At 50.7% G+C, this 13,070-nt stretch overlaps 1 protein-coding gene across 4 annotated transcripts; it reads left to right on the top strand.

The window, feature by feature from the left end:
* Nucleotides 1-1,922: 1,922 nt before the first annotated feature.
* PPIE (peptidylprolyl isomerase E) lies at nt 1,923-11,757 on the top strand. 4 transcript variants are annotated; one of them, XM_048825779.2, is made up of 10 exons: nt 1,923-1,969; nt 4,515-4,613; nt 5,783-5,826; nt 6,558-6,584; nt 7,714-7,795; nt 8,262-8,362; nt 8,978-9,101; nt 9,241-9,426; nt 11,069-11,211; nt 11,309-11,757. In XM_048825779.2, the coding sequence occupies exons 1-10, from the start codon at nt 1,939-1,941 to the stop codon at nt 11,375-11,377; spliced, it is 906 nt and encodes a 301-aa protein (XP_048681736.1). In that variant the 5' UTR covers nt 1,923-1,938; the 3' UTR covers nt 11,378-11,757. The 4 variants fall into 4 exon arrangements, with proteins under 4 accessions (XP_048681736.1, XP_048681737.1, XP_048681735.1 ...); XM_048825778.2 differs by lacking the exon at nt 1,923-1,969 and adding an exon at nt 3,410-3,597; XM_048825780.2 differs by lacking the exons at nt 5,783-5,826; nt 6,558-6,584.
* The last annotated feature ends 1,313 nt before the right edge of the window (nt 11,758-13,070 follow it).

Raw genomic sequence — 13,070 nt, 5'->3', positions numbered from 1 at the left:
GTTACTTTGCAGTCTGGTGGTATGACACTTAGCACAGTAACTTACGGATTATTTGGAAATGCAGCTGTACCTTACTGAGCATCCCAGAGAGTCAGGGCAGGGGCCTACGAAACACAGGCAAAGGCAGCTGGCATTGGACTCTGACTCAAACAGCTCTTGCAAGCACCTTTAAGTTCTGTGATCACTGGACACCCGGCCGTTCAGGATCAGAGCTCCTGTGGGGTAAGTCTTATAACCCCATTTACATTGTATCCTCAATCAGTTTGCATTAACTCCTATAGTTAAACCACATGTACGTAAACTGCTGAACTACTGGCTGTAATGCTAGCTGCAGCCACAGAAACTCCTCAGAAGCTGCACTGTCACCATCCTGGTTTGCAATAGCAACTGGCTGATAAGGATGGTTGGAAAAAACAAACACCTCTAACTCAGGGGTTGCTTCAATAATCTTGGGTTTCAGAGTAGCAGCCATGTTAGTCTGTATCCGCAAAAAGAAAAGGAGTACTTGTGGCACCTTAGAGACTAACCAATTTATTTGAGCATGAGCTTTCATGAGCTACAGCTCACTTTATTGGATGCACTCAGTGGAAAATATAGTGGGGAGATTTATATACATAGAGAACATGAAACAATGGCTGTTACCATACACACTGTAACCAGAGTGATCACTTAAGGTGAGCTATGACCAGCAGGAGAGTGGGGAGGGGAAAGGGGGGAAACCTTTTGTAGTGATAATCAAGGTGGGCCATTTCCAGCAGTTGACAAGAATGTCTGAGGAACAGTGGGGGGGAGGGGGAAATAAACATGGGGAAATAGTTTTACTTTGTGTAATGACCCATCCACTCCCAGTCTTTATTCAAGCCTAAGTTAATTGTATCCAGTTTGCAAATTAATTCCAATTCAGCAGTCTCTTGTTGGAGTCTGGTTTTGAAGTTTTTTTGTTGAAGAATTGCCACTTTTAGGTCTGTAATCGAGTGACCAAAGAGCGTGAAGTGTTCTCCAACTGGTTTTTGAATGTTATAATTCTTGATGTCTGATTTGTGTCCATTTATTCTTTTACGTAGAGACTGTCCAGTTTGACCAATGGACATGGCAAGGGGCATTGCTGGCACATGATGGCATATATCACATTGGTAGATGTGCAGGTGAACGAGCCTCTGATAGTGTGGCTGATGTGATTAGGCCCTATGATGGTGTCCCTTGAATAGATATGTGGACACAGTTGGCAATGGGCTTTGTTGCAAGGATAGGTTCCTGGGTTAGTGGTTCTGTTGTGTGGTGTGTGGTTGCTGGTGAGTATTTGCTTCAGGTTGGGGGGCTGTCTGTAGGCAAGGACTGGCCTGTCTCCCAAGATCTGTGAGAGTGATGGGTCGTCCCTCAGGATAGGTTGTCGATCCTTGATGATGCGTTGGAGAGGTTTTAGTTGGGGGCTGAAGGTGATGGCTAGTGGCGTTCTGTTATTACCTCCCTCTCCTAGACGGAAGAGCCAAGTGTATCCCCCATGTAAGGTCCTTTCAGCCGGCGATCAAGCCGCCCCTGTGTTAATCTGAACAGCTGGCCCTCCTTGCCACTCTCACGGCTGTTAACGAAGCCTTGTGCCTCTTGCTCCTGGGTCTAGGGGCAATTTTTGAATTGGACTCTTCCCCCCCCCGGCTGGCCGAGCGGCAGCCCCCCCCCCGGGCAGGCTTGTGAGTGAAACGACCTGCCTGGGGCAGCGGGAGCGCTCGCTGCTACCGGACCGGAGCGATTTCCAACCACTCGCACGGCAAACCCTGCACCCGGAGGCCGGCAAAGGGCCGGCGGCGGCCGCCGCCTCCCGCAGCGGAGCAGCGCGGTGAGCGCCCGGCCCCGGGAACCAGCCGCCGCGCCGCGTGTCTCGGCAGGGGCGGGCCGGGCCGGGTGAGGTTCCGGGGCAAGGGGAGGGTTTGGGGCGGGAAGATGGCTTCCACCAAGAGGGTGCTGTACGTGGGTGAGTCGCGGCGGGAGCGGGGGTCTCGCAGCTCCCCGGGGCGGGGGGGGGGGGGGGGGTAAAGCGCGCCACGCGTCCCCCCCCCGCAACCAGCGCGTCCCCCCGGGGAGTCCTGTGGCGAGAGCAGCCCTGTCCCGTCCCCCCCCCGCCTTGCCCTGCGTCCCCCTCCGCTATCCCCGCCTTGCCCTGCGTCCCCCCCCCCCCCGCTATCCCCGCCTTGCCCTGTGTCGGCCCCCCCCCGCCTTGCCCTGCGTCCTCCCCCCCGCTATCCCCGCCTTGCCCTGTCCCGTCCCCCCCCCCGCCTTGCCCTGCGTCCCCCTCCGCTATCCCCGCCTTGCCCTGCGTCCCCCCCCCTCCGCTATCCCCGCCTTGCCCTGTCCCGTCCCCCCCCCCCCGCCTTGCCCTGCGTCCCCCCCCGCCTTGCCCTGCGTCCCCCCCCCCCCGCTATCCCCGCCTTGCCCTGTGTACCCCCACGGCCTTGCCCTGCTCCGGGGCTGGCTTCTCCCTCCCGCGTCCTCTGGCGCTTGCCGGGTTGCGCAGGGCGCCTCCCCTGTTGCCTTGGCCCAGCGCGGGGAGAGGCTGCGGGGATTACAAACCCCACCCGAAATTATTGGGTTAAACGTCGTTATGGGGGTGGGGGGGGCGTTGCGATTATCAAAGGCTCAAAGCCTGTTTAGCTTTACGGTTCCCCGCTTGTCCCTGCAGGGCTGGAAACATGCTGGCTCTCCTTCTTGTTGAAGGGCTCGTGTTCTCAGACTCCCTGGAGTCCCGGAGCTGGGGCTTTTGGGATGAGCAAAAGAGCAGGAGACTCAGTAAAATGGGTCACACTCAGCTGAAGGGAAAACGAAATGGCACTTTAACGTAGTCTCCTTCCTTTGACTAGTGGGAAGTGTGCACCTCTCATGCATGAACTGAATGGGATGAATGCCCGCTTAGGTCATAATGTTTTAACTCTGATGCCTAAACCCCTGTAGGCCTGGTCTTCAGGGGGGGTCCTGAGAGCAGCTGCTCTTACTTATGAAAAATCAGGCCTCTTATTATGGTGCCTAACTCCAGGCACCTGAGTTCAAGCACTCTGGCTGTATGCCATGTGTGTTTCCTGCCCGGGGAGGTCCTGTTCGCAGGTTGGGATGCGTACCCAAACAACTTGGCAGCTCAGATGTTCCTCAATCCTTTGCCCAACTTTTTAATATCTGCTTGCTCTCCCCCTCAACCAAGCTGCAGGGCTCATGTATTCTTGCCCTCCCCTGACCTCCAAATGACTTGCTAAATTAATGTTGTCCCTGGTGCTTAGCTGCATCTGCACTGATCCATGGCACCTGTCTGCAGCAGGTGTGGAAGACTTGGGGGGGTGCTACTCCACTTCCTAGTGTCTGAGCTGCTAGTTTGTGCTGGGCAATGTGTGTTTGTGTAGCTGCTAGCTTGGGCAGGGCAAGTGCAGCTTGCAGAGGTCAGTTCGTCTGACCCGCCAGCACGAGCAGGCGATGCGATGGTTCTGGTCCACTTCCTCGTATGTGCCCTGTCAGCGTAGGCAAAGGTTCCCCCTTTTACCATGGAAATCTGCCTGCATTTCAGTTTCCAACCAGGTCTCCATGTTACTGTATTTGGATCTATTCCTGAGCTAGCGGGTGAGTTGTACAGAGCTTGTAGTTCTCTCTCCCTTGTACGATTTCACGCCAAGATGGTGTTGGTGTGGGTAAGGTCAGGTTTGTGATACAACAAGTCTGATTAAAGTTTGGCTGATCCGACTCTGCCATGCGGTGCACAAAACCTTCCCTTTGCTCACTGTCTTTGGCTCAGTACATCTGGCAGGTCTGTTCTTGCTCATGTGCCTATCTGTTGCCATTTGGGGAGCTGAAGAATCTGGTCCTGGGATGGGATTAGCAGTTTGTTTGGTTTTTTGGGGGCGGGGTGTGTGTGTGTATTTGGTCCAAGCCAGATGTAGATTAAGAAGCAGAAAAGGAGCAGGAACTGGTTGTGAATTCAAGTGGTACCTGCATTCTTCATTTCTTCAAAAGGGTTTTTAAAAAGTTAGGGGGTTGGAATGGGTTCCCTCCTCCTCCTTTTAGGGTCCTTATTTGCTGATGGGGAGGGTGGTGTCTCTTATACAGAAGGGATTTTCTTTGAGGCCACTGGAGAGTTTTGAAAACAGTGTAGAAGCCACTGGAGAAACTTCAGATCTTTCCCCAAACTGCTGGCCCCAATCCTGCATAGACATAGCCACATGTTTAATTCTAAGTGTGTGAGTATCCCCAGGACTAAGATAGGACTCAGGCTATAAGCCACTTTGTAGATCAAAACCAGCACTCTGAATAGCACCTGCACATGGCCTGGAAACCAGGGTGGTCTCTAGAGCGCTGATTTGCTATGCTACTTGTGGGAAGCTCCGCTGAAAAAAAAAGCGACTGCATTCTGCGCTAGCTGTAAGTTTACAAGCTGTCTGTAATCAGCAGGCCATCCTTTCCTCTGCACTGAGGCCATGTTTCTGCACTGGGAAGTGGGCAAACAGGCTGCACAGGTAGAGAACACTCTATGTGACTTGCAGGTGGACTTGCGGAAGAGGTGGATGAGAGAGTTCTTCATGCTGCCTTTATTCCCTTTGGAGATATCACTGATATTCAGATACCTCTGGACTATGAAACTGGTGAGTCCGTTCCTGCTTTGGTCTGTCTTGTTTCTTGCCCTGTGTGGATCTCTGTGTCAGGAATCATGTCCAAGAATTCGAGAGAAGTGTCAAGTTGCCCTCTTCAGCTGCTCTGTCCTTGGGGTTTGCTGCTTCCCAAGAAACCATGGCTTGCGAGGCTCTCTTGAAGAGAGAACCCTGCATAATGATAACTGTAGAGGTTTGTGTTTCTGTAACATCAAAATCTGGGGGCAGCATTTTCCCAGTGCACCAGGACCACTGCGGTTCATAGTGCTCTGGATGTGCTGGGTAATATGCTGTTTTTGGAATGTGCAAAACTTTAGAGGCTTGAGTTTTCCAATGAACTTGACCAGTTTCTTAGCATCTTCTGAATCACACCAGGACAATTTACAATCCCGACCCTCAGTAATCACTTAGAAACCACTGTCCTCTCCCTGCTTCATAGCAAAGATTCAATAGCAGTTGCAGTCAGATCTGTTATTACTGAAAGTCCATTCTCTGACAACATATTCTCCAGGGCATGTGCTCGAACTCCCTGATATATTTGCGTGAACAATTAAAACTAAATTACAGTTTTCAAAATAGATGAACACCGTATATTTTGCAATGTCTTCTTTAAATCATGTTTGTTTATTTATTTCATAAATAGCAACTTTCAGTACTTAGCAAAGGGATTTTCCTGTCATTACATGCTACTGTGTGCCTTTTCTCTCTCTCGGCTGTGAACTAAAACTCCAATCCTGCAGTGATTTCCACGTGCACAGACTTGACTTCAGTGAGTCTGCATGGATCCTGGTGCCCTGGAGCTTATTTCAGGATGACAGTGTAAAGCTAGCTCTTCTTTCTGTACAACAAATTGTTTAAATTCATTACTTGAGAATTACCTTGATGGAGATTTAGCTTTGTTAACATCAGAGCCATAAAGAACAGTTTAATGTTTCTGTACAACTTGAAGTAATTAAAAATGGGCCATTTCGTAACCCCTGATGTTGCCAGTTCTTTGCACCAGCCTCTGAAAACATTAGTGTGTCTGAAACAAAGTCTGAATTCTCAAATGGGGAAGGAGCAGCAGAGAAATTAATTTCCCTTCGCAGCACGAGTGACTTGTTGTCAAATCTCTTGTTCTCTGGCTTTCCTGGCGGCTGTAACTGTTCGTTATCTTTCCACAGAAAAGCACCGGGGATTTGCTTTCATCGAATTTGAGTTGGCAGAGGTGAGATAGGAGCAAATTTTAATACTGAGTTTGAAATCTCTTCCTCCTCCACCATTTTTCACCGAGTCCTGCTCCCACTGAAGTCCTTGGTAGTTTTGCAGTTGACGTCAGTGGGAATCGGATCACACCCTTTGTTACTGACTCCTTCCAGGTTAACAGCCATGGCTACATACGGTTCTCCTTCGGCTGGAGTTGCTGTCCCACTTCTGGGTCCAGTTTTGCCATCTCTGTTTTTTCTGCTTTCTTTGGATGATCCATCTCCGTCTTGGAAAATCTTTGTGGTCCAAAATCTTGACCAGGGCTGTCTCAGTCCATGATGCCAGTGGTGGTTTTAGTTCAGTAGATACCATGTGCTGGCACCTGTTTGTGGCCCGACGACCCTATCGCAGGCTTCAAAAAATAAAAACCAGCATAACACGGGACCCAAATGGTGTGCAATTTGGAGGCATTAGCTGATTGGATCGATGGGGCGAAAACCAGGAATGCATCTGCCCCTGTGTCTGAAAACACTTGTGAAGGTCCACGTGAGATGTGGCAAGAAGCTACAGGCTTTGCATTGAGGAGCAAGCCTTATCTTTGGGTTAGACCATTTCTGCCAGCCCAGGCTATGCATTGATATGAAATCCTCGCAGCCTTCCATGCTCCTAGGGTGGGTTTTTTCTTTTTTTTACATGAATAGAGGAGTAATGGCTGAATTAGCAATAACGTATTTTCTCTTGCTCTTCCCTTAGGATGCTGCAGCTGCTATTGACAATATGGTATGGATTACAATCCCCTTTACTGAACCTTCTTGGGGGAAGTGTTGCCCTTTCTCTATCCCCTGCATCATTTGGCTTTGCTCTGCTCCCAGTACGATGAGACATGACCAAATGTCTCACCATTGTCTGGAGATTTCTGTTAGTCTCTTATATCTAATGACCCTCATCCCCTTGACAGCTGATCATAGCTCCTAGGCCAAGAAAGGGAAACATGGATCTGATACCCTCTGGGGTGGGTGGTTTTTTTTAAGTAACTCGGTTCTGGATCCTCCCCGTATAACAGCGGTCGGGAATGGACACAAGTCAGAGAGGAATCCCATCAGCGTGTAGCACTGGCTGCAGGTTCTTCGAGTGTAAAGGGAATTGCCCGCTAAAATGGGGGGTAGTGGTTGCTTTTGCATATCCTTGGAGGCGGGCCTTTGTTCGACGGTTAGGCCGCTGGTGTGTCAAGACCACTGCCTCTCGTGTTTGCCGATATTGTCTCCTCGTTGCCTCGTGCTCCTCCCTGTCTCCCTCTTTTTCTCTTGTCTCACGCTTCGTAAGCTCTTTGGGGCAGGGCTGTCTGTTTGTTCTGTGTTTGTCCATCACCTAGCCCCGTGGGCGGCTCTTCAGAGGTTAATATGCGGCTCCTTGTAAAGGCACCGACTCTGGGGCCGGAGCTACAGGTGCCAACTTCTTAATGTGCCGGGGGGGGGTGCTCACTGCTCAACCTCTGGCCCTGCCCCCGCTCCATCCCTTCCTGCCCCCTCCCCTGAGGCTGCCATGCCCTTGCTCCTCCCCCTACCTCCCCAGAGCCTCCTGCATGCCACAAAGCAGCTGATCGGGAGGTGCTGATCGTGGGGCCGCCGGTGGGCGCGGGGAGCTGATGCGGGGCCGCTGATGTATTACTGTGGCTTTTTGGCAGGGCACATTGGTAAATTCTGGCTCCTTCTCAGGCTCAGGTTGGCCACTCCTGACCTAGCCCAATGCGCTCTCGGTCCATGACTGGGGTTGCTATGGTAATTCAAATAATCAATACTCTCAGATAGCGGGCGGGAAGATCTGTGTTTCTCTTGACTCTCTCTCGGAGCCCAGCAGGGATTTGGAGAACGTAGGAATTTCTCACCTTTTTCTCTTTCGTTCTCCTTAGAATGAATCTGAGCTTTTTGGCAGGACGATTCGTGTCAACTTGGCCAAGCCAATGCGGATTAAGGAAGGTTCTTCCAGACCCGGTGAGTCGGTGAATGAGAAGGCGGTGGGGGGGTACCTCAATGTCCTGCTGTCAGTACTGCCTGGCTGTGTCGGGTTCTGTTTGCTTGCTGAATGTCTCCCTTCTCCATCGCTTTGCTGAGGGCCTGTGTCACACGTTACCTGGGCAGAGTAGCCATTAGGGAAGACTGAGTGGGCTGATTCTGTTGGTAATTTTAGAGAGCTGACTCTAATGGGAGGTTTTACTAGGCTGCAGATACTGACTCAGTGACCATCACTTTCTCATTCACCTGTGTAATGGGTCTAAATTCTCTGTGCTGTGGGCTCTGTGTCCTTAGGGTTCTCCTACTGGGGACTGAGTGCTCCTGCACCTTCAGTGTCTTAAAGCTGTCCTAGAACACACTGTGTTCAGACCTGGCTGCTCATGCCACAGAAGAGCACGTGATTTGGTTTAGACCCTGTTCTGATCCCTTCTTCTCTCTGTCCCAGTCTGGTCGGATGATGACTGGTTGAAGAAGTTTTCGGGGAAGACGCTTGAGGAGAATGCAGAGGAAGAGGGAGCAGAGCCTTCCAAATCAGAGACGCAGGAGGTAAACGGCAGGACTCTCTCTCTTTCTGTGGGGAGAAGGAAGGAATCGAGCGATGGATTTGAATTGTTCCTTTTGTGTCGATGGAAAGGAGGAGTTGAACATGGTCAGGGTTTGGGTGAGTCGTCGGTTTAAAACGCTGTCCGAGTTGCAGCAGGTCAGGCATGAGGGCAGGAGATGCATTAGTGCCACAATTTTTTGCAGCTTCAGAAATTCCTTTCAGATGCCACAGATACTGAAAAAGGCAAGTTCAAAGCTAGCTCGAGTCACGAGGGCAGCATCTGTGGGCATGGGCTAGACTCCGGAGCCCAGCCCTGCCCGGCACCCCGGGTACGTTCTCAAGCAGCTAACTCAGGCTGTCTATGCTGTTGGAGCTTCGCTGCTATTGTTACTCGAGCTAGCTTACCTCTAGCTATATTAAAGCTAGCTCAGGTACGTCTACACGAGCCGCAGTCACGCCTCCTGATTGGTGTGTTGACGTTCCCTGTGTGAGGGGGAGCAGCCCCGCCCCCAGGTGGAATTGTCACAGCCTGCTGTCCCACTGAAGGCTGAGAACTCGGGGCTGGAGGCCTCTGTAAGAAGAACCTATGGGAACATCACTTTGTTTCTCTTCCCTAGGGTGAGCCTCCTGCTAAGAAATCCAGGGCCAATCCTCAGGTGTACATGGACATCAAGATTGGAAACAAGCCTGCTGGTCGAATCCAGATTCTCCTGCGCTCGGACATTGTGCCCATGACAGCAGGTGAGAGAGAGTGCCACGCCTCTAAGGCGCTTTCTAAGATGAACTTTCGCATACAGCGCCATTGCTGGCATTTTGAACTTTGATTTTGCTTTCTTTCCTCCCCTATCCCGACCCGTCCTGCCCCCCCCAACACACACAGAGAATTTCCGCTGCTTATGCACCCACGAAAAGAACTTTGGCTTCAAGGGAAGCAGTTTCCATCGCATCATCCCCCAGTTCATGTGTCAGGCTGGAGATTTCACCAACCACAATGGCACCGGAGGCAAATCGATCTATGGGAAGAAATTTGACGACGAAAACTTTATTCTGAAGCACACGGGACCAGGTAAGGCCAGATCCTGTGGGTGCGGGAGCAGGCTGGCTTAGTGGGGCAGCTCGGGCAAAGGTTGCTGCGACTGCGTGGGGCAGATTGCTGGAACTTGGGACTTTTGGGGTGTGACTGAGTTCATTATCAGTAAATGGTGCTGGATTCTCAGCCTTTAAAGCTATGTCTACACTAGGGGTGGGCAAACTACAGCCTGCGGGATTGCCACCCCTGTGGCATGGCAGGGCTAAGGCAGGCTCCCCGCCTGCCCTGGCCCCGTGCCACTCCCAGAAGCGCCCAGCACCACATCCCTGCAGCCCCTTGGGGGAGGGGGCAGAGGGCTCCGTAGCCATAGGGTGAAGCTCTTGCGTCGGGCACAGATTGGGTACAGCTCCCCCAACGTTGCACCACTGATGTGCTGCAAACTTGACTCGGAATGAGCATCTCTACAGGTGGGAGAGGATTTCATTGTCCGTGGCCAGTTCAGCCCCTTGCTTCTTGGCTGAGCTTTTCAGCAAATGGAGACAGTGTTAACCCTGTGGGTGGGGTTTGTGATGTGGACACCTTTCCACTAGGAAGTGACCTATGTCACCTATGTACGTTGTGAGGCCACCGATGTATTTTACACAGGCCAATAAGCAGCTGCCTAGTAGCCATCCGCTGATGGCAACAGTTGGTCCCAGCTGACGTAGGCTGGATTTGCAGTAGCGACCCAGAAGTAAGAGTTTGAGCGGGATGCTACGAGGGGTTGCTTGGGATAGCGGGACTGGAGCTGGTGACCCAAGAGGTCATTTCCAGTCCTGTGTCCCTAAGAGGCTCAATATCAGCCATTCGGCTCTCCCGCTGTCACTGAGCGTAGTCAATTTCGTACTTGTTGCGTTCAGAGCTTAGTGTCTGGTGCACTAATATGATGCTGGGTTGTAAACACACTAGGGAATGTTGATTTGGATTTTTTATTTCCATTGGGTGGTAATATTACATAGGAGAGTTTCGATGGATCCGATATTTTATAAAAAATCTACACTCGTGTTTTACAAAATCTAAACTTGCGACCAAATCTGGCCTGACCTTCTCCTTGTAATATGTATTGTTTCGATGCACGCGGTGGGAGGGTACATGATGGTATCGAACACTGTGGGGCAATGTGTAATGGGCGTATCATGAATGGGACGGATGAAGCCTGAGACAGGAGGAGAAAGGAAGCAGAGGGCAGCACTGTATTATAACCTGAAAACATACCAGCAAACAGACCGTCTCTCTCTGGGGGTAGCTCAGTCGTTTGAGCATTGGCCTGCTAAACCCAGGGCTGTGAGTTCAATCCTTGAGGGGCCATTTAGGGATCTGGGGCAAAAACTGGGGATTGGTCCTGCTTTGAACAGGGGGTTGGACTAGACGACCTCTTGAGGTCCCTTCCAACCCTGATATTCTATGAGTCTCTTGATCCTTGTGGCTGTCCTGTGATGACGGGGCTGCTGAAGGAGTATTTGTATTAGGCAGCCGATGTGGTGATGCGCTGAGCGTAGAGCAGATCTATGATAAATGGCATACTGGTCACTCGTATTTGTCAGCTGTTTGGGGCAGGGACCATCCTGCAGCGCACCCAGCACAGTCGGGTCCTGCTCCGTGACTGGACCTCAGTACAATAATAATATTTTGTCCCCAGGGTTGTTATCGATGGCAAACTCTGGCCCAAACACCAACGGCTCCCAATTCTTCATTACTTGTGATAAAACGGACTGGCTGGATGGCAAGCATGTGGTCTTTGGAGAGGTGACGGAAGGGATTGAGGTGGTGCGGCAGATCGAGGTAGGAGTCTGGGGAGCAGACAACGGGATGTTTCCCCAGTTGTTTCTTTGGTCTGACTTGGAGATTTATCTTTACTTCTTGTTTCCTTTTTCTTAAGGCTCAAGGCAGCAAAGATGGGAAACCCAAGGAGAAAGTGATCATTTCAGACTGTGGGGAGTATGTGTGAGCCCGTCTGGATGGAGTGACCAGATGAGCAGTGAAGGCTGGAAGTTGTTCTGGATGGGGAAAACAGAACTGGAGACTGCCAGGGAGAAAAGTCACCTTGTTACTCCACAAGTCCCACTTGCTGCATAGTTTCTTTAGAAACTACCATACAGGCTTGGGCTGAACAGTCTGGTCAGCAGACAGGACTAGGTCCATCAGCGGGTGCTTTTTCACCCGGCGGGTCACAGGAAGCATCCTTTAAAAAACCGTGCAAATAGTTTGACCAATCTGGAGTGGATCCTGTGTCCCTCCTCTGCGAGGCATCGCCAGTCCTGCCGGTGCCTTCCATAGAGAATTTTTTCTTGTTTAAAATAAACCAGAGCTTGTATAAAATACCGAAAATGTGTCCCTTACCTTGGAATTCTCACAATGTTGTGTTGTTTAGCACACAGATCATGGTAACATCTAGAGGTCAACGAAGTACAAACGTCGCCACCTGTTTCTTACAATCTAAGAAAGAGTTGTTGTCATGGGAAAGGTTTGAAGAAGCTGGAGTCTGCCTTGTGTTTTATGGAGTTACTTGTGGACCCTACTGTTCAGCCAGCTGCTTTGGGTTTGTGTGTTTAACAGCCAGCGGGTGAGTCTGTTTAACAGCCTTTTTAGCTGACCTTAGACTTTACCTCCCTGTGCCTTGGTTTCCCCTTCTGTAAAATGGGGGTACTGAGCTGCATTGTAAAATGCTTTGAGATCTCTGGATGAAAAGAGCTAGGCAGTATCATCAGTTAGTTAATCTCATGCACAGCCATAGCAAAGGACTGTCCTCTGCACTAAAATCCCTACCAGCGTTTTGTCTAGTGTTGCACTCGTGCACCCCTTCAGTGCTGATGTGGTGCAGGCGGATTGGAGTTACAAACAGCGGGACAGTTGGCCTTTACCGTGATTGTGAACGGGTTTTAGGTCTTGAAAGGCCCTTTGAAAAGCTTCCCCTGACACTGATCATAGAATCATAGAATATCAGGGCTGGAAGGGACCTCAGGAGGTCATCTAGTCCAACCCCCTGCTCAAAGCAGGACCAATCCCCAATTTTTGCCCCAGATCCCAAATGGCCCCCTCAAGGATTGAACTCACAACCCTGGGTTTAGCAGGCCAATGCTCAAACCACTGAGCTATCCCTCTCCCCTGTCCATGTTTACGCTCTGCATCTGTGTTTGTTCGTTCCCGCCTGACGGCATCAGAGCAGCTCTCAGGAAAGCCTCGCTCGCAAATGGCCTTGGGCTCTGTTTTTGTGAAAATGCTCATCCTCCGAGAAACTGACCCTGCTAATTGCGGGAATGTAACTGAGGTGTAAGTACTGGGGCCCATACGAAAGGTTACACCCAGAAAGGGAAGCACCTCTGTAATTCCTGCAGCAAGGTGGCTGTGTCTAAGCACAAACATCCTGAATGTGCAGGATCCTGCTCTAGGCAATGTCCTAGTGTTTAGTCAAATAGCATTTAGCTGTTCATGTATGTCACAGGTCGTTATTAGTGGCTACCATTTGCATGACAGAGGAAAGGCACTTTAGTCTCGCCTTTGGTTCAGCGCTGAAATAATAGACACAAGAAGTCTAAGAGCGCACAAAGCGAAGCTAGTGTCCTTAGCAGAAATAACATTTTCTGTAACCCCCATTTTGTTGTCATTCATTTTTTTTAAAATTATTTTTTGAATGTAAACAT

The sequence above is a fragment of the Caretta caretta genome, chromosome 19 (assembly GCF_965140235.1).
Source record: "Caretta caretta isolate rCarCar2 chromosome 19, rCarCar1.hap1, whole genome shotgun sequence".
NCBI lineage: Eukaryota > Metazoa > Chordata > Testudines > Cheloniidae > Caretta > Caretta caretta.
This window is presented reverse-complemented; position numbering and strand designations above follow the sequence as displayed.